This window comes from Anabrus simplex, chromosome 5, assembly GCF_040414725.1.
Source record: "Anabrus simplex isolate iqAnaSimp1 chromosome 5, ASM4041472v1, whole genome shotgun sequence".
NCBI lineage: Eukaryota > Metazoa > Arthropoda > Insecta > Orthoptera > Tettigoniidae > Anabrus > Anabrus simplex.
Window position 1 is genome coordinate 100,456,709 of NC_090269.1, and position 22,104 is coordinate 100,478,812.

Here is a 22,104-nt window from a genome sequence, read left to right on the forward strand (position 1 = left end):
TTATTATCCGTTTTGTATGTGACATTGATGTTCTTTTTCCTGAAAATTTTAGCCAGTTGATAAGAGTGCTTATTTCGAAAAGTTAGAACAATGAATTTCTTTTTCTCTTTTCGCTTTCATTTAATGAATGTATTGATCAAGGCGGATTTAAATAAACTATTATAGTTATATTATACATTCAGACCAGTCAATATGGACCAAACACAATATTAACTTATCATGGTTAAGTTTATTAACAGATCTCTATAGGTCGGCACCCCGAACAAATAGCATTTTTTTTTTTTTTTTTTAGTCTTAATTTAGCTACTACAATTTTATGGTCTCCTTCAAAATCTTCTCTTCACAGAGCTGTCACATATTCCAGTTGTCTGCATTTCTCTCTTTCTCTCAACAAAAATCTGATCAGTCATTGTTTTTGTTCTCTCTTGTCCCCATCCCTATCAATTTTTTTTTTTTTTTTTTTTTAAATCATGTATCGCGTACTATTAATTGGATAAAATCTTGCACTCCAGTCTCTAAGCCAAGTCTGATTTTCATGATTCTGTCATTTACCTGGTAGACATTCTTTATGTCCTGTACCAGGTCTTCCCTCGTAAAAAAAACTTACTCCATTATTCCAGTTTGCACCTCTACTCTAAAATAACTGAAACCCCCTTCGTCAATCTGTTCTGTCCATTTCCTTTCCACTTGGTTTCATTCAATCCCAACAATGCAATGTCCTCCTTTTCCATGTATTCTATTAGTTCTTGTGTCTTGCCGTTAAGGGTTAAGACATTTATGATTGCAATCTTTGTTGCTGGTTGCCCAGTTTTCACAGTTCCCCTAGGACAAGAACACCAGGAACTGTGCATCCCTTTTCGGGAACACCCCAGCGGTTTCCAAGGCCTCAAGTCGCTTTCAATCATTTTATAGGCTATTAGTACGATGGACTCGTGGTCAGACTCTTTAAATGGGAAGAAAGTATAGAAATACTGAGGAGGGATCAAAATGACAATTTAAAAGAGCATAGTGGAGTAAAAATTTAAGAGATCATCATCATCATCATCATCATCATCATCATCGGTTAACCGTCTCCAGTTTACCAGGTGTGGTGTATGAGCGCTCACCACTTCAGTCGATTCAGGTACCATTCTTCTTCCTGTACTTGGTTCCAATCAACTCCTCTATGTTCTGGATCTTGTTTGACTTGTTCGATCTCTCTCCTTCGAGTTCTGCCTCTAGATCTTTTGCCGTCTAAGGTTTTCTCCAACCATTCCATAGTTACTGAGCAAGAATCCATTCTCATTACATGGCCATACCATTTCAATCTTGATCTGATTATGGTATCACATAACGATTCTCTTATTTGGATCTCTTGGTGAATCCTCTCATTGCAGACCTTACCTCTCCTGGTTTTTTGTAGTATTGTCCAGAGGAATTTCATTTCTGCAACTTGGAGTCTACTTTTATCTATGCCTGTGATGATACAAGTTTCGAGGCCATAGGTTATTATGGGCAAGAAGTAAGCTTGATAAAGTGTTCGTTTGGCTAGTAGTAGAATCTGGCTGTCCCAGAGAAGGCTTCTAACCTGATGGTAAAGTACAGCTCCTCTTTGAATTCTGTATGTGAACCAGCATTTGATTGGTTATCTTCAGTCAGGACACTACAGAGGTATTGGAAGTGGTTAACCTCTTGCAATTTCTGTCTGTCTACTGTGATATTTACTCCTGACGTTTGTCTGTTGACTGTCATAACTGTTTTCTTAAGGCTGATTTTAAGTCCAAATTCCTTAAAATGACAATTTCAAGCATTAATCTTTCCTTGAACTTCTTCCTCATTACCTTCCCAAATTACCACATCATCTGCAAATGCAAATGCCTTGAATGCACTGTTCGTGCTGTGCTGTTTCACTCTTATCATTATCTCATCAATTACTGTGATAAATAGTAGAGGTGACAAAGTGCTGCCTTGTTGCATTCCTTTTCTTGTTACATACCAGTTGAATAGCCGTTTCCTGTCCTTACACAGCTCTGGCAGTGTTTGTACAACATTTATACTTTACTGATGAGAGATTCTGGAATTTAAAGTTAAAAACTTCATTATTGTTCCGTATTGAATAGAGAAATAAGATGTACAATATTATAGGTTAGGATCCACCTTTCAATACTCCGTAATAAGATGGTAAAAAGTAGTTACAACCTGTTTAATGGGACCGGTTTCAACACATTTTAAGTGTCATCATCAGCCAATTTGCGAAGATCTTAAAACAACTAGCACACTGAATACAGGCAAAAAATTAACATTGTATCATAACGTTATGATACAATGTTAATTTTTTGCCTATATTCAGTGTGCTAGTTGTTTTAAGATCTTCGCAAATTGGCTGATGATGACACTTAAAATGTGTTGAAACCGGTCCCATTAAACAGGTTGTAACTACTTTTTACCATCTTATTACGGAGTATTGAAAGGTGGATCCTAACCTATAATATTGTACATCTTAGATTCTGGAATGTTTCTCCTTCTCAAGCAATCCCAAAGTTTATACCTCAGTATGCTGTCATAGGCTTTTTCTAGGTCCAGAAAGACAAAGATGACATTTTGTCCCTTTTCCCGATGTTTTTCCATTATCACCCTAACAGCAAAAATGAGATCTGTTGTTGATCTGTTACTTCGAAAGCCGTATTTGTTCTTTCTCAAGCTGTGGTTCGATGATCTTTTGTAATCTTTTCTCTATCCCTTTTTCCATCAACTGTCCATGAGACAGGAGCATGATTCCTCTATAATTGCCACATATCCGCTTACTGTATTTCCTTTCTTGAAGATGTAGGACTATACAACCCTTAGTCCGGTCAGTCTGGACTGTTTCTTCATTCACACAGCATTCATCATTCTAAATAGCCACTGAAGTCCACGAGTTCCAGCAGCTTTAATCGTGTCTGAGCTCACCTCATCAAGGCCAGGTGATCCGACTTTGCTCATAGTGTTCAGAGCATTTTCAGTCTCAAACCAAGTCAGTGGGGATTAACTTTTTTCAACCTTGTTCCTAGTATACATTTCCAAATCTTCTTGAGTGGTTTCTGCTGGGTCTGTTCCATTATACAGGGAAGAAAAATACCTTCTGATCTCTTCCTGAATGTCTTCCTCTCTCCATGTTATAATTCCATCATCTCTTTCCAATGCTTTAATTGGTACATGAACACTTCTTTTGTTTTTCACAATTCTATACAGAAATTTATTTCCTTTACTGTCTTCCACTAATTTGTCAGTAAATTCAAGCCAGGTTTTCTCTTTTAATTACTCTCTTTTCTCTGAGTTTTAGGTGTCTATACTTCTGTTCTAGTTCTCTCAGTGTTACGTAATCCTTATCTGCACCTTTTAGGTTCTCTTTATCTCTTTCTCATCTTCCGTATTCCTATCTTTTATGGCTTGCTGAATAGAATCATTCCACCAAGAAGTTTCCTTTTCTTTGGTATACCACTCGTTTTTCCTACAATATCAACAGCTGAGCTCCCAAGTATTTTCTTGACTCGGGTCCATTCCTTTCTCATCTCTCGGGAGCTGGTCAATGATTCTTCTTTGGTATTCTTCCTATTTCATTTTTCTTTTCTGGTTCATCCAATTAAACACCCTTATTTTGGGATTTTGTCTGGTCTTTACATTTTTCACTGGGATGTTTTTGAAGGTTGCCATCAATAATCTGTGATCACTGTCCAAGCTTTCTCCTAGCAATACTTTCACATCGGTGATAAACAAACCAACTTCCTTATCAGAGATAATATAATCGATTAAAGATTTCTGCTGTCCATCCCAGCTGTATCTTGTTACTTTATGGCTGGGTCTTTTCTGGACGAGTTGGTCATGCGGTTAGGAGTGTGCAGCTGTGAGCTCGCATCCGGGAGATAATGGGTTCGAACCCCACTATCGGCAGCCCTGAAGATGGTTTTCCGTGGTTTCCCATTTTCACATCGGGCAAATGCTGGGGCTGTACCTTTATTAAGGCCACGGCCGCTTCCTTCCCATTCCTAGGCCGATCCTGTCCCATCGTCGCCATAAGACCTATCTATGCCGGTGCGACGTAAAGCAAATAGCATTTAATTAATATATCTTCTGAAAAAAAGGTGTTCTTAATTATAAGGTTATTTCTTAAACAGAAGTCTAGCAGATCTTCACCTTCTTGGTTCCTGTTTCAAAAGCCATTTGGACCAATAACATTTTCATACCCTGTTCTATCAACACCAACTTGGGCATTAAAATCTCCCATCACGATTATATTATTCTCTTCAATATGCTCGTCTAGTTTATCCAGGAATGTGTCTTTCTCCTCCTGAGTACAACCCCATTGAGGTGCATATACTTGGATTATGGTTAGGACCTCTTTCCCTATTCTCCATCTTAGCTTAATTATTCCATCATTGACATGTTCTACATCCAACACTATGTCACTGTTCTTACTGATGACAAATGCTATGCCATTACGGGGTTCCTTTTCGTGTCCATGCCAATAGATCTTATAACCCTTCCTCAATGGTTTTACACCTTTCCCTTTCCATTTTGTCTCACTCAGTCCTAGAATATCATGAGGTCCACTAGTTCTTCACATTTTCCTGTCAGGGTTATAATATTCAGTGTTCCAATTTTTGTTTCATTCTCTCTCATGTAGATTTTCCCGTTAGCATATCTTTGCTGATTATCATCGGGCTGCCAGCCATCGTACCTAGCAGAAGTATGTGAGGGCAATGTCATATTCAGGACTTGAATTCCATCGCATCTGGGGCTCGTTTTAGAGATGTTTGTTAAAAGATAAAAGATCTTTGCACAGGATATTGAGTCCAAAAGTATTGTTGAAATTGTGGTGGCCAGGAAGACCCAAAAGCAAGAAAGAAACTTGCACTACAGCCTACTGCCTCTGGCTGACATTGTGTCACTCTAGTTACCCTCAAGTTGGTTGGATAGTTTTCCAAATTGATTCTACGTGTTATGAGTAGTTCTCATAGTGGGTTCACTAAGTTCAAAAATATACTGAATACTAACTGTACCGGGCGGTACACCTCTACACCGTTTATTTAAAAGTTGCGCCAGTTGAAACTCCTCTTCTGGAGGAAGGTTGAACTTTATCTATTCTATTAATTCTCTACTTTCTCCGAAGATGTCACCACGTGGAAAATTTTGAGTTTTTGAACTGTGTCACTTTTGATGTGTTTTTGTTTCGCTTGAAGTAAGAAGTGTGAACTTTCTCTTCTAGAGGACACTACTGAAGAATTACAATAGTGCAACCTAGTGCGAAATCAAAGAACTATTTTGTTGGAGAAATTTTTATTTCAAGAGTTTGTTCTTTGTTAAATTTCTTTCTGTCATGGTTTAAGTTGGCTGTATACCCCTCTTTTTCCCCTTATTTTGGATCTAGCCAATCCCGAATTTCTTTAATTAATTTTCCACCAATAATGTGTTTCTTCTTCCTCTATGTAGGGGTTTCTTTTCCCTAGCCAATAAAAACTTTGAGGGAGGGTGTTTTATTTCCCCTAACGCCTAGAATCTTCCGCGAGAGGATATAAACTGCTGATTTTGGGGTCTCCGGGCCACTTCTGTTCCATCTTTCAGTGTATTAAGTACATAGCAGGAGGCGGGAAGCGCCTCTTTCTTCTTCAGCCGTTCAACACCAGGTAATGGCCTATTAATAACTTCTTTTCTTGCTAGGTCGGCAGTTTAACACTCGCGGCGGGTTCGAAGCATTTCCATCATGTAACCTTTTCCTAAAATGTAATTACTCTTTTCATCTTTTTCTTGTAAAGCTACATATTGGGATAGAGAGTGCTAACCCTCTCGAGCTCCCACTCACATTTGTTTTGAGGTGAACTTATTTTCTCAAACTATTCTTCGTTTATGTAATGTAAAGTGTTCTTCTCTAAGTCACCTCTGTAGTATGGGATTAGCCCTTGCGTTAGCGGCCCAGAGCCAGATTAGGTTTTAAAAAAAACAAAGTGTATTAGGAGTGCAAGATCGCCTCCTCTCAAATTGTTATTTTAGAGGTCATGTAATCAACCTTCTTTTCATGTAATAGACCTCTGTAGGTTGGGTATTTTACCCCTGTGAATACGTCCTTAGAGGACAGCTTGAAGGTAGAGTTTGGTGTGGCCTTTGAGAGGCTTAAATTTTAAGAGCGGATCGCTCTTTTGAAAATGGAGTGTCATATGCCTCGTGGAGGCTTTTCTGTGTAATTCGGAGCCAGGGGCTCCTAGGGATGAATGGGGTTTTCTGCCCCTCTGTTAAAACTTGTGTTTGTGGTAAAACTGAGCTGATCGCTGAAGTTAGGGCGTGAAGCCCAAAACCTGTAAATATTGTATCTCCCCTTGTTTTGCTACATTGTACCTGCCATGTCTGTTATTGCTTTGTTTTTGAAAAGAAAATATAACCTAGTTAAATTTTAAATTAATTTTACATTAACCTTGATTCCGTAGTTTGAAACCCATTCACGCCCGCACCTTCTTACGCCTCTACCTACCGCTAAAACACGGTAACAAGTGGTAGCAGAGCGTGGTTGAATGGGTCTCAATTTAGCCCCTTTTGACGGCTAAACATTGCTTTGATTCGAACTCTAACAATTGTCTCAGTTGCTGGAATTTTTTGAGTTTTTCAAAATTGTTCTGTCATCATGCCCGGCCCTCGCGATGTTCTCCTCCTTAACTATTTGCGCAAAGAGGAGTTGATATACGAGTTAACTATCAGAAATGTGCAATCTGGAGGCACGGTTGCAATCGACACCAACAAGCTTAGAGAGTCCCTTGATTTGCCCATTTCCATCCCCAATTTGGGAGAGAAAGAAATTGATGACTCTCTTTCCACGATCGTCGAGAATATTACTGGGCTAGCATCTGTAGTCAGCTTTTTTGATGAAAACGATCCGTCTCCTAATCAAATTAAGCGTGTGCAAGGCAGGCTGTATCACTTTGCAAATAGAGTTAATGATCTGTTGTCTCTAAAGGTGAATGACGTTCAGAGGAAGGACGCTAATACGCTCCTTGAAACTATTTCTGAATTGTCTAATAAGGTCACTCAATTGCTAACCGGCGAAGTTCCTCCCAAAACTGATCAACCCGCCACAGTGAACGTAGGTAGTGATGAAGAGCCTCCTCAGGGAGAAGTCAATAGGATGACCGTTGCTGCTCAAACTATCTCTGCCCCATCGAACAACGAATCTGAACGCCGTGCGTCATTGGGTAACATCCGCTCGGAATTAACTTCTTTGCCATTGAAACCTTTAACGACTATGTCACCTGGGTTCAGTAGCTTGCCTCATCCATTGGCAATGTTGCTTAGAGGTATCTCTAAGTTTTCCGTCAACACCACCAGTGATGTAATTTCATTTTTAAGATTTCTAGTGGAATTTCAGGATCATGCTCTGGTTTTTTCTCTTTCGCCATGTCAAATTTTGCAAATTATCTATCCGTATGCTATTGGTATTCTCTCTGATAAAATCGTAAGAGCCATTGCCGAGCAATCATCTATTGAGGATTTCCATGCCCATTTGCTAGCTAACTTCATCCCGGCTAGGGCCAGGTCCTCCCTGATTCAGAAGTACTATTACCGTGTACAGCGCTTGGATGAAAACTTGGCTGATTTCATTCAAGATATCAAATTCTACACTAGGGTGTTTGCTCTGCACTTTCCTGAAGATCAGATTGTGCAGGCTATTGTAGAAGGTATTTCGCCATCCTACAGGTCATACTTGTGTTTCGCGGCGTGTCCGCAAACCTTCTCTGAACTTGAAGCATTGGCCGTCTCAGCGGAAGGAGTTAGATACGCCGATTCTTTGCGTGTCGCGAAAGAACCCCCGCCTTCCTTTAGTAACACTCGGCCTCCACCTCGCCGACCAGTCAATCCCCGTAAATGTTATGCTTGCGGGTCGCCTGAACATCTGCGGAATAAGTGTCCTCTGATCAAGCCAAGTGGGACTAGGAATGGAGCTGGTTCATCACAAGGCTGCTTTAAATGTGGGGCTTTCTCACATATCGCCAAGAATTGCCCAAACTCAAATAGCACCCCCTCCTGCTCAACTTCTGGTGCAAATTCCAGCTATTCCAATAATAAAAAGTGACTAGTGGCGTCGGCTGAGCCGACTAATCCATCTTCCCGAGACTTAGCCCCTAGTAAACAGGTTGTAAATGCAGAGAACGACCAGCCTTCAAATTCATCTTTTGAATGCCCTAAAGAGTGTCTTAGGATTGCGGCGGATACCCCCGCACCTGTTCCTTTTCTTAAGATTGAGTTAAATAACGAGCCTATAACCGCTCTCTTAGATTCAGGCAGTGTTTGTTCCATTATTTCGGCTGATTGGTATTCTAAATTGAAATCTGTTTGTAAACTCCCTGACTATGACTCATCTCCTGTTAAATATGTTTCGGCTAATTCATCTCCATTAGAAATTCTAGGTTCCTTACATGTCAAAATTCGGGTTTTTAAATTTACATGGAAGATCAAATTGTTTGTGGCCAAGCGTTTGTCTTGCCCCATCATATTGGGAGCGGACTTCATTTCTCACACTGGTCTTGTGCTCGATCTCCAGAGTAGGTCGTGCACATTCAAATTTGCGTCCAATTGTAGAATTCCCTTGTTAAAGTGTAATTCTGGATCATGTTCATCTATTTCGCCTACCCAGGATGAGATGTTGTTAGACCTTAGACATCTACCTGAGGAGCAGGCTGATAGTATTCGGAAACTGTGTCAGTCGTTTCCCGAGGTGTTCTCTGATACTCTTGGTGTTACTGACCTTATTGAATACAAAATTGAGGTCACGGATTCAATTCCTGTCCGTTTTCCACCGTATAGGCTATCTCCACCTAAAATGAAGGCTCTGAAAGAAATCATCGATCAGATGTTGAAAGATGGTATTATTAGGCCCTCTAAGTCAGCGTATTCTTCGCCTATTTTTCTAGTCCCGAAACCCCAAGGAGGCTTCAGGCCTGTCATTGATTACAGGGCTCTCAATCGGAAGGTGGTGTTGCAATCTGTGCCCCTTCCCGACCTTCATTCTTGCTTTTCATGGTTTCGTAAGGCCAAGTTCTTCACCATCTTGGACTTGAATCAGGCCTATAATCAAATTCCCCTTGCCGAAGAGTCTAAACATCTTACAGCGTTTGCCACGGACTGGAATTTATATGAATACAACCGCGTGCCTTTCGGGCTCCCCACGGGGGCAGCTGTGCTCACCAGGCTACTAGATAGGGTCTTTTCCGACATCAAATTTGAGTACTTATATCACTACTTGGATGATGTCGTCGTATTTTCCGAGACCTTTGAAGAACATCTAGATCATCTGCGAGAAGTTCTCGATCGCCTTCGTAAGGCTGGGTTAACTGTTAAGTTGTCCAAGGTTGCCTTTGCTAAGCCCTCTATGTCATTCTTAGGGCATATTGTGTCACCTGATGGTGTAGCAGTCGATCATTCTAGAACACAGGCCATCCGTGATTTTAAACCTCCCAAGGACATTAAAGGTATCGCCAGGTTCATTGGCATGGTGAATTTCTTCAGGAAGTTCATTCCTAATTTTGCTAATAGAGCGGCGCCCTTAAACCTTCTTCGTAGGAAAGGCATCAAATTCGAGTGGGGACCTTCTCAACAAGCCGCTTTTGAAGATCTGAAATTAGCTCTCTGTAATGCCCCTGTACTTGCTATGCCTGATTTCTCGAAGAAATTCATCGTCCAAACCGACGCATCGTCGTCAGCAGTAGCTGCAGTTCTTCTTCAAGAGACTGAACTAGGGAGGCGCCCCATCGCCTATGCATCTAGGACTCTCTCGGCTCAAGAAGCAAAGTACTCCATATATGAGCTTGAAGGTTTGGCAGTTTTATTTGCCTTAGAAAAGTTCCGTCTCTATCTGGAACATGTCAAATTCGACTTGGAGACAGATAATCAAGCCTTAAGCTGGGTCTTAGGTAGGCCGCGTCGTACTGGTCGTATAGCCCGTTGGGCCATCCGTATTTCTGCCTTCCAATTCGATGTACGACATATCAGAGGTACTGAAAATGTTGTTGCTGATGGACTCAGCCGTATGTTTTCTAACGACGTCGAGACCCATGAACCTGTCGACAGTTCATCACCTTCCGAGTCCATACTATCTGAGGTTAATGCCATCCTAACAGATGCTCCCATGCTCTTTAGGGATATTGAGAAATACCAACGTGAAGATCCGACGCTGGCTCCGATAATGGAAACCCTTTCTTCTGGGGAACATGCTGTCCCTTATGTTCTGAGGAATGGTGTTCTATGTTGCCCTTCGAGGCATGATAAGTTGATGAAAGTTGTTGTTCCAGCGGTTCTTGTACCTATGATCTTCAAATACTATCATGAGACCCCATTGGGGGGGCATCTTGGAATCTTTAAAACTCGTGAAAAGATTCGTGAAATGTTCATATGGAAAGGTATGGACGGTGAAATTCGGGAACTGGTAAAAGCTTGTAAATCTTGTTTGATCAGTAAACCCACCATGTCCACCAAGGTAGGCCTTTTGTCTTCGCATCAAGCGTCGCGCCCCATGGAACGCCTGTATATCGATTATGTGGGACCCTTCCCCCAGTCAAAGGGTAATGCCAACAAGTTCATCTTTGTGTGTGTAGATGGTTTTACAAGATTTTCCTGGTTATTTCCGACTAAGCTGGCTACCGCTCAGTCCACCATTACTTGCCTAAATTCTATTTTTGCTTCTTTTGGTCCGTGCCAATACATTGTATCTGATAATGCTAAAGCTTTTACATCAAATCTGTTTCGTAAATTCTGTTTTGACTTGTCCATCTCTCATGTAACTACATCTGCTTATTACCCTCAACCATCTCTGGCTGAACGGGTTAACCGTAATCTCAGGTCCGCACTTATTGCCTATCATCATGAAGATCATTCTAGGTGGGACACGTCCCTGCATTGGTTAGCTTTTGCTTTGAATTCGGCGGTTCATGAATCACACAAATTTACTCCAGCTTCTTTGATGTTTAAGTTCGTTCCCAACACGCCGCTCTCTAACCTCTGGTCTCTGAATGACATTCTGCCCGAGACAATAGATCCGGACAACATTAAAGATCTTTGGAAGAAGGCTAAAGCTAATCTTAAAGTATCTCATGAAAAGGTTAGGGAAAGGTATGATCGTGGACGGAGACCCACCACCTTGAAGGTAGGTGACCAGGTTATGGTCAAAAATTTTGTTCCCGCGGGCAAGCTTGCCCCCAGATTTCATGGGCCTTGTATCATTCTCGATTTTCTTACGCCGGTTACCTTATTGCTAAGTAATCCAGCCACCGAGAGGATATTTAGAGTTCACCTGTCCCAGGTGAAACCGGTGTAATTTCTGTGTTAACTTGCTTCATATTATTTTGAAAGGATATGAGGGTTATATTTTTTTTTTGAGTTTCACTTTAAGGCATTCTGCCCCTTCTGTAATATTTTGGTTTTAGATGTAAGCCTTGTGTAAAACCTGCCCCGACCCGTTAAACTGCCATCCTGTTCTTGCCACGGCCATTACCACGCTCCCGTCTCCTGCTCCACCTTACACTGTGGCTTCATAATAGTAAATGCCATGGATATCTACACGCCGCTGGCCCCTCAACCTCTCCACAAGCCTGTACCCTCAAAGAAAATGATTGTCCAACACAATTCTGCCGCCTAGCTTTAATGTTTCAGCGCCCCCGCAGCCGCGCAGCGCCGTGCAGCGACTGGGGAGGGGTATGGGCCCCCTCCTCTCCAGCGAGGACGACATGTGCACGGCGAGCCGGAGCTCTCCTCCCGGCCAAGGCTGATGTGCGGCGCACGACCTGCTACATGCCCGCAGCCTGTATCTGTTCACCGCGGGCGCGGCGTACTTCAACACCTCTGCTCCCCTCATAGTGCGGGCGAGCGGTATCTCAGGGTACTTGAGGGGTCCGAGCGGCCTCCTTTGGACGCAAGCTGCAACGGCCGGTCTGGCCACCTCACTTCATCAACATCAACTACATGAACAGTTACTATAAGTAATGATTACACTGGGGAATTCAACAACAATATTTGGTGGACATTGCAAAATTTTTCTTCTCCTTTAAGTATTAAAAGTTTATCTTCAGAAATTCAAATTCTACAAACATAAAGACTTTCATTTACCTGCAACAACAACATTTTGAAACTGAATTAAGAAATCTTGTAAATGCTTCTGCTATCTATCTTCGTATCAACATCATTACTTGGACTTTGTTTCAAACGGATTTCATGTGTCACCCCTGGAGGAACTTTTGGGGGGGGGAGGTCTGTACCGGGCGGTACACCTCTACACCGTTTATTTAAAAGTTGCGCCAGTTGAAACTCCTCTTCTGGAGGAAGGTTGAACTTTATCTATTCTATTAATTCTCTACTTTCTCCGAAGATGTCACCACGTGGAAAATTTTGAGTTTTTGAACTGTGTCACTTTTGATGTGTTTTTGTTTCGCTTGAAGTAAGAAGTGTGAACTTTCTCTTCTAGAGGACACTACTGAAGAATTACAATAGTGCAACCTAGTGCGAAATCAAAGAACTATTTTGTTGGAGAAATTTTTATTTCAAGAGTTTGTTCTTTGTTAAATTTCTTTCTGTCATGGTTTAAGTTGGCTGTATACCCCTCTTTTTCCCCTTATTTTGGATCTAGCCAATCCCGAATTTCTTTAATTAATTTTCCACCAATAATGTGTTTCTTCTTCCTCTATGTAGGGGTTTCTTTTCCCTAGCCAATAAAAACTTTGAGGGAGGGTGTTTTATTTCCCCTAACGCCTAGAATCTTCCGCGAGAGGATATAAACTGCTGATTTTGGGGTCTCCGGGCCACTTCTGTTCCATCTTTCAGTGTATTAAGTACATAGCAGGAGGCGGGAAGCGCCTCTTTCTTCTTCAGCCGTTCAACACCAGGTAATGGCCTATTAATAACTTCTTTTCTTGCTAGGTCGGCAGTTTAACACTCGCGGCGGGTTCGAAGCATTTCCATCATGTAACCTTTTCCTAAAATGTAATTACTCTTTTCATCTTTTTCTTGTAAAGCTACATATTGGGATAGAGAGTGCTAACCCTCTCGAGCTCCCACTCGCATTTGTTTTGAGGTGAACTTATTTTCTCAAACTATTCTTCGTTTATGTAATGTAAAGTGTTCTTCTCTAAGTCACCTCTGTAGTATGGGATTAGCCCTTGCGTTAGCGGCCCAGAGCCAGATTAGGTTTTAAAAAAAACAAAGTGTATTAGGAGTGCAAGATCGCCTCCTCTCAAATTGTTATTTTAGAGGTCATGTAATCAACCTTCTTTTCATGTAATAGACCTCTGTAGGTTGGGTATTTTACCCCTGTGAATACGTCCTTAGAGGACAGCTTGAAGGTAGAGTTTGGTGTGGCCTTTGAGAGGCTTAAATTTTAAGAGCGGATCGCTCTTTTGAAAATGGAGTGTCATATGCCTCGTGGAGGCTTTTCTGTGTAATTCGGAGCCAGGGGCTCCTAGGGATGAATGGGGTTTTCTGCCCCTCTGTTAAAACTTGTGTTTGTGGTAAAACTGAGCTGATCGCTGAAGTTAGGGCGTGAAGCCCAAAACCTGTAAATATTGTATCTCCCCTTGTTTTGCTACATTGTACCTGCCATGTCTGTTATTGCTTTGTTTTTGAAAAGAAAATATAACCTAGTTAAATTTTAAATTAATTTTACATTAACCTTGATTCCGTAGTTTGAAACCCATTCACGCCCGCACCTTCTTACGCCTCTACCTACCGCTAAAACACGGTAACACTAACAATAAACATACATTTCTCAAAGTGATCCAAAACTTAATATCTCATGTTCTCCAATCTTTTTGACTTTTCAGATGTTTTAAATGTTCTTGTAGCTTTTAATTTTACTAATTGTTTAAATTTATAGATCTGACTTTACAGTTCTTTTTAATATTTAGAATTCTTTATAAACTTTATTTTTAGTCAATATTCACTGCATTGTGTATTCTTTGTCTTCGGGCAGCCTCTAGGTTGAGGAAGAATTTATAATAAATCCAAAAAATTCAGTACAAGTTCTTTGTTTTGCTGTGATCTTAAGTATATATTCTCTAATATGCAACTTCACAGCTCTTCTGACTTCATCTAAGCATGTGCATCTTGACAAAAACATGCAAATGCATTATTGTTTGCATATTAGACGTGTTTTTTAATTATATTTTTCTTCACTTTTATTGTCATGAAATTTTTCTAGCCAGTTAGTTTCATGGGAGTGTCTTTCAATACCTTTTGATGGCATGATATCTTGCAACTTTGAAGTAATCTCTTCATTGCATTTTAAGTAGTTAAATATATTTATAAATTTTTTTTCTGCATATCATTGTAGATTAACTCTTTGTGTTCTTTTCTTTACCAGGTTCTGTTTTGAAATCCTACTCTCAAGTTGGAGGCAAAAGTGAGGATCTGGGACGAACCCAGCGCTTTCTTGAAGATGCGTTCCAGTCGGGTGCTGCCGTCTGCCTCATCTGCATTGGCTCTGTCAAGAGAACTGAAGCAGTAAGATCTCATCTTTTTATGAATGTTAATCAGTAGGTTATCTTATGACATTTTATTGTCTAATGAATGAAATCTTTCTGAAGAACTATAGAAAGAGAGAGCTGGCTGAGGGGTGAGAATCAAGTAAAATACAAGTATATTAGAATACTTGAAGAGTGGGTGTGAACAGTGGTATTGCATGTAAGTGAAATGTGGATAATAACTGGTGGAATAAGACAGAGAACAGAAGTCTTTGAAATGTTTAATTTCAGGAGAATGTGCAAGATATGGTGGTAGATACATTGATCACAAGTTAAGAGATGGAATGATAGGATATAAATATGTTGAGATACCAAGGCAGTGTTCAGTTTGGGTTGGAGAAAGGTGTAGGAAGTAGAGTGTTGGGTCTCGTCAAGATATGAGTATAAATGACAGATTAGAGATGATACACGATGCAAAGGATGTTCAAAGGAAAGGGCGATAAATATAAAGCCGATAATTACAGGCAAGTCAGCTTGACATGTCTTGCATGTAAGATTTGGGAAAGCATTCTTTCTGATTATACCGTATTTACGCAAATAATCTCCGCACCCTAATTTTAGGAAGGTACATTTTGAAAACAATGTAATGAACTAAAATTCCTTCCATTGAAAGAGTAACGTAAACATAAACAAACATTTCATATCGCTCCGCGAGGTCCACGTAGTCTCTACGCAACTCCCCATTAAAAGTTTATTTCCTTTCGTAAATCATCAAGTAACTTATTCAGTGTTGGGTATTCACCCTCTACATAATACCTGAGGATTGTTGTTCTTATTACATGTTTATCGAATCTGTTGATTGCCTTTGTTATACAGCCTTTAGATTTGTTTACGCTGTGATTAAAAGGAGATAGAACCAGATGACTCGATACTATCTTTGCCTTCTTTTACATATTCTGAGCGGTTCACATACTAACTTGATAAGCTTCCGACACACTCTATTGCACTTTATACACATTCACTTAAGGACCTTTATTTTCTGCTTCCTTCTGAAAGTATTCATGAACATTGCTGATTATTTTTCTACCTTGGCTCCTTATTGCTTTCCTTTCACCATTGTAAGATATTTATTGCAGTTATTACATAGAACAACACAAATAGAAACGAATGAATGTCACATCAAATGCCACATACAAGCCAATCGAAGAATGCAATAAAAGACGTGGCAGTAATTACTCACGGATACAAAACAGTGACAATCTTAAAACAAACTTGTGTACATTTTTGTCACTGTCAAACAAAAGGAAACAAATGGAATCTCTGTCAGACTTATTTGGAGTAGAGAAGAAGACTTGTGAAGGCTTACTGCTTGACAGATCAAAACTGATTACAAAGGGACAATACTTTCTATGTTGAACAGAGTGTATTAGCCCATTGAATTTACTTATCCTGTATGATATAGATGTTGATTTCCATAGGGGATCTGAAATATTTGTCCCAAATGAGTAAATTTATAATACCAATATGAAGGGTCCATTATTGGTCAGTATAAGTTTTCCAGCTAACTCATTCCTGGTTACCAGCATTTCGCCCTCGTGTGCTAAGTTGCGCTTATCAGTTGGTACCTAGCACACCTACCAAGATGCTGGCTAGTGCATACCGTGGCGGCCACTGTGTAGGCTACTTGGAGCCACCGGCAGTGCCAATGCACTAAGAGAGACTTTCTCTTTACCAAAAATTGATGCCTGCTTGGCTATCAGATGATATAGATGTTGATTCCCATAGGGCATGCACTAGCCAGCGTTTTGGTAGATATGCTAGGTACAAACTAATGAGCCCAACCTAGCACACGAGGGCGAAATGCTGGCAACCAGGATTGAGTTAGCTGGAAAATTTATAATGTCCAATAACGGACCATTCATATTGGTATTATAAATTTACACATTCGGGACAAATGTTTCAGATTCCCTATAGGAATCAACATCTGTATCATCTGCTAGCCAAGCAGGCATCAATTTTTGGTAAAGAAACAAAGTCTCTTTTAGTGCATTGGCACTGCCGGTGGCTCCAAGTAGCCTACACAGTGGCCTCCCCGGTATGCACTAGCCAGCGTGTTGGTAGGTGTGCTAGGTACCAACTGATGAACTCAACCTAGCACACGAGGGCAAAACGCTGGCAACCGGAAATGAGTTAGCTGGAAAATTTATAATGTCCAAGAACGGACAATTCATATTGGTATTATCCTGTATCTTCATGTTGTAAAATTTTATTACATTCAACCTGGAAGAAGAAGAAAGGCTGGGACAGAGAAGTTAGTAAAGGAATCAGGAGAGTGTTTCTTAAATGGGTCAGTGAACTTCTATTCTAGACAAAGATTAAAGTTCCCAGATGGATAGGTGTATGCAGGGGAACGAAGCTGAGTTTACATACATTCTGTGGTGCAAGCCAGTCTGCTTATGCTGCTGTAGTGTATATTAGATGTGTCACAGTTACAAGAGTATCTGTAGAGATGATTCAAGCTAAGATGAGAATATCTCCTATGAAGAAGACGACAATTCCCCATCTGGAATTACTTGCAGCTACTCTCAGAGCGCAGTTGCTTAATTGCATCATGAAAGGTCTTGGTATCGAAACCACTGAAGCATTTCTGTGGAGTGACCCAGCAACAGTTTTTTCTTGTATTCGTCGAGGAAAACAATGGTGGACATTTGTTGGAAACCAGGTGACAGAAATTAAGAAATTGACTTCAGTTGATCAGTGGAGACATGTTCCTAGTGAAATTAATCTGGCTGACTTACCTTCTCGAGGATGTGAAGCAAAACAGCTTTGGGAGTCACATTGGTGGGAAGGTCCTGATTGGGTGAAAGGACCTTGAGAATCATAGCCGGAAACTACAAAGGAACCTGATGAAACGGAGGTTGTGAAAGAGAAGGAGAAATGTGTAATATTCTTGTTGCTAACTGAAGGAAAGCATGTTCAAGATTGGTTGTATTGATACTTTTCCAGTTTCTTTAGGATTCTTCACTTAGTAGGATGGGTGTTCCGGTTTACTTATAACTGCCATCTTCCAGATACTTGGAAAGCAGGACAAATTACAGTTGAGGAATTAATATGTGCAGAAACGTATGTCATTAGAACTGTACAGCAGGAGTCATTTGTTAGCGAAGTTATCGTCATTGTGTCCATTTCAAGATGAAAATGGAATCCTACGCATCAGAACAAATCTAACGGAATGAGAAGATATGAGGGATTTCAGGTATCCTGTGATTTTGCCTGCTAAACATCCTGTGGTGTTTCTACTCTTTCAAGACCAACACAATAGAAACAACCGTGTGGGTGTGCAAGGACTGTTGTCATTACTACGAGAATGTTACTGGATACTTGGAGGTCGAAGGTCCATTGATTCTCTACGTTGACTTATTCTGATAGAAAACGCATCTATGATGTTGACGCATTGTGCCTGCACAAGTATACCCTCGGATGCATAACGATGACACACAGACACATAAGAAACATAGAATGTGTTCAGTGGGTGTCCAGAGATTTTTTGTTTCATACTGTATACAACAGCTGAGATTAAATTCCTTAGAGAAATTATTGGGAAGACATGAAGGGATAAAATCAGAAACATAGAAATGAGAGACGGAATTGGATTCTCTAAACTGCAAGACAAAATAGAGACCAATAAGCTGAAATGGTACGGATGTATGATGAGAATGGAAAAGGATAGAGTTCCATAGCAAGTGTTTACAGAGGAAATAATAGAAGGAAAACTACGGGGAAGTCCCGGAAAGAGGTGGATGAATACGATGAAGGAGAGTTGGAGAAGTAGTAAAAGTAGAGGAAATATTGGAGGAAGGAAGGGAGTGAAGGAGAGATAGAAACTGTGGAGGTACTTGATTCACAATCAAAGAAGAAGAAGAAGTGTACATGGAGCAGGTGTGTGATGTTATATTACACAAAGATCATACAGTAGCATACATCCTATTTGTATGAATCCCATCTGCCTCCTTTCTTCCTATTTTAACTCAACTTTCTACCTGTTTGTTCCATTTTCAGCATTCCCTTTTATTTGCAGTGGCCAGGCATTAAGGAGTATGAGGGAGGAGTTGGAGAGCTTGAGGGAGATAATTAGGATTCTCTCAGAGGACAGGAAGGAAAGTAGGCCTCCAAACAATGTACAGGATACAGTAGGTGTAATAGAGGGATGGGAAGGAAAGGGGGGAATTGTGGAAGACAGGTGTTCTAATGTTTTAAGGGGAAGGGGATTGCAGGCTAAGGGCTCCATTCAGAATCAAAATTCAGGACAGGTGTCGGTGAGAAATCTGTACGAGTCACTGCAGGTAGAACAACCAAGGGAAGATGAGGAACAGGGAATTGTTGCCGAGAAGTTTAGAAGTAGGAGAAAGGGAAGAGGTAGGAAAGGGAAATGTGTAGTAGTGGATAGGAAAAGATAGGTGGAACAGGGTCATGGAATGGAGAAAAGGGAGGAGGAAGTAGCTTCTGCAGCTGTCAGGAATGATTGGACTGACCAGGTGGGGAGGGGATCAAATGAGGTGGGTAGGGTTGAGGCTGTGGTCATGGGGGATTCTATCGTTAGACATGTCGGGAAAGTGTGTGGAGGAAAGGGTACCAGAGTAGAGTGTTATCCAGGAATTAGGCTAAGGCAGATGTTGAGGAAAGTAGAAGAGAAGGAGGAGGGAAAGGAGAAGGTGGTAGTGTTTCATGTTGGTACTAACAACGTAAGACAAGCAGGTATAAGTACCAACATAGTTGTGGATGTGTGGGATCTGGTAAAGGCAGCAGGGTGAAGTTTAAGGAGGTGGAGATTATCAGTGGAATACTGTGTAGGAGGGATACTGACTGGAAGGTGATTGGGGATTTAAATGAGACTATGGAGTGGGTATGTGGGGAAACTGGGAGTGAAATTTCTAGATCCTAATGGGTGGGTAGGAGATAGGGATCTGCGCTCAGATGGCTTTCACTTAAACCGCAGTGGTACATATAAGTTAGGAAATTTGTTTAAAAAGGTAATAGGGAGGTACACTCAGGGAAACAGGGTGGCCTAGGGAGCGGTGTTAAGGGAACAGGGAACTGGAAATCAAGTAGGGATGACATAAAACTGTTAGTGCTCAACTGTAGAAGTATTGGAAAGAAAGGAATAGAATTAAGTAATTTAATAGATATATACTTACTAGATATTGTAATAGGAGTTGAATCATGGCTGAGAAATGATATAATGGATGCAGAAATTTTCTTACGGAACTGGAGGGTGTATCGTAGAGATAGGATAGGAATGGTAGGAGGGGGAGTATTCGTTCTCGTGAAAGAAGAATTTGGAAGCTACAAAAAAGTTAAAGATGACAAGCACGAAATTCTAGGGGTAAGGCTCATTCCTAAAGATAATAGTCAACTTGATGTCTTTGAAGTGTACAGACCAGGAAAGGGTAGCGCAGATGCTGATTCAGAATTATTTGATAATCAGCTACGTGGGAAACGATAAGGAAAGGAACATGATCATAGCGGGTGATCTCAATTTACCAAATGTCAATTGGGAAGGTAATGCAAACGACAGTAAGCATGACCAACAAATGGCAAATAAGTTAATATGGGAAGGGCACCTGATTCAGAAAGTGATGAAACCAACTAGAGGGAAGAATATTCTGAATGTGGTGCTGGTAAAGCCAGATGAGCTCTATAGAGAAACCGAAGTAATAGATGGTATTAGTGATCATGAGGCTGTTTTTGTGGTAATTAAAAATAAATGTGAAAGGAAGAGATTAAAATTAGGACTGTTAGGCAGTACCATATGGCTGATAAAACAGGCATGAGGGAGTTTTTAATAAGTAATATGATCGGTGGAAAATGGTAAATAAAAATGTAAACAGACTCTGGGATGGGTTTAAAGCAATTGTTGAGGAATGTGAAAATAGGTTTGTACCTTTAAAGGTGGTAAGGAATGGTAAAGATCCACTATATTATAACAGCGAAGTAAAGAGATTAAGAAGGAGGTGCAGGTTGGAAAGAAATAGTTAGAAATGGCTGTGGAAGTAAGGAGAAATTGAAGGAACTTACTAGGAAATTGAATCTAGCAAAGAAGTCAGCTAAGGATAACATGATAGCAAGCATAATTGGTGGTCACACTAATTTTAGTGAAAAATGGAAAAGTATGTATAGGTACTTTAAGGCAGAAGTTCCAAGAAGGACATTCCAGGAATCATGAATGAACAAGGGGAGTGTGTATGCGAGGATCTTCAAAAGGCAGAATTATTCAGTCAGCAGTATGTAAAGATTGTTGGTTACAAGGATAATGTCCAGATAGAGGAGGCGACTAATACTAAAGAAGTATTAAAATTTACCTATGACAGCAATGACATTTACAGTAAGATATAAAAGTTGAAAACTAGAAAAGCAGCTGGAATTGATAAGGTTTCGGTGGATATACTAAAGACATTGGGCTGAGATATAGTACCTACCATATCTGAAGTAGCCTACTTGTTTGATTATTGTTTGCATGAAGGAACTTTACCAAATGAATGGAGAGTTGCTATAGTAGCACCTGTATATAAAGGAAAGGGTGATAGACATAAAGCTGAAAATTACAGGCCAGTCAGTTTGACATGCTTTGTATGTAAGCTTTGGGAAAGCATTCTTTCTGATTATATAAGACATGTTTGCAAAATTAATAACTGGTTTGATAGGAGGCAGTTTGGGTTTAGGAAAGGTTATTCCACTGAAGCCCAGCTTGTAGGATTCCAGCAAGATATAGCAGATATCCTGGATTCAAGAGGTCAATTGGACTGTATCGCGATTGACCTGTCTAAGGCATTTGATAGGGTAGATCATGGGAGACTACTGGCAAAAATGAGTGCAATTGGACTTGACAAAAGAGTGACTGAATGGGTGGCTCTGTTTCTAGAAAATAGAACTCAGAGAATTACAGTAGGGGAAGCTTTATCTGTCCCTGTAAAAATTAATAGGGGAATTCCTCAAGGCAGTATTATTGGACCTTTATGTTTTCTTATATACATCAATGATATGTGTAAAGAAGTGGAATCAGAGATTAGGCTTTTTGCAGATTATGTTATTCTGTACAGAGTAATAAATAAGTTACAAGATTGTGAGCAACTGCAAAATGACCTCGATAATGTTGTAAGATGGACAGTAGGCAATGGTATGATGATAAACGGGGTAGTAAGGATGTAAAGAAGAGAGCATATTTGTCTCTGGTGAGACCCCGACTAGAGTATGGTTCCAGTGTATGGGACCCTTACCAGGATTACTTGATTCAGGAACTAGAAAAATTCCAAAGAAAAGCAGCTTGATTTATTCTGGGTGATTTCCAACAAAAGAGTAGCGTTACAAAAATGTTGCAAAGTTTGGGCTGGGAAGACTTGGGAGAAAGGAGACGAGCTGCTTGACTAAGTGGTATGTTCCGAGCTGTCAGTGGAGAGATGGCGTGGGTGGACATCAGTAGACGAATAAGTTTGGATGGTGTCTTTAAAAGTAGGAAAGATCACAATATGAAGATAAAGTTGGAATTCAAGAGGACGAATTGGTGCAAATATTTGTTTATAGGAAGGGGAGTTAGGGATTGGAATAACTTACCAAGGGAGATGTTCAATAAATTTCCAATTTCTTTGCAATAATTTAAGAAAAG

At 40.4% G+C, this 22,104-nt stretch overlaps 1 protein-coding gene across 1 annotated transcript in view; it reads left to right on the forward strand.

The window, feature by feature from the left end:
* Positions 1-22,104, forward strand: part of LOC136873801 (NF-X1-type zinc finger protein NFXL1) — a 213,111-nt gene that overhangs the window by 58,075 nt on the left and 132,932 nt on the right. The window contains exon 3 of the mRNA XM_067147048.2: positions 14,345-14,484. Coding sequence (XP_067003149.2) covers positions 14,345-14,484 — 140 coding nt within the window. The remainder of the gene's footprint in view (positions 1-14,344; positions 14,485-22,104) is intronic.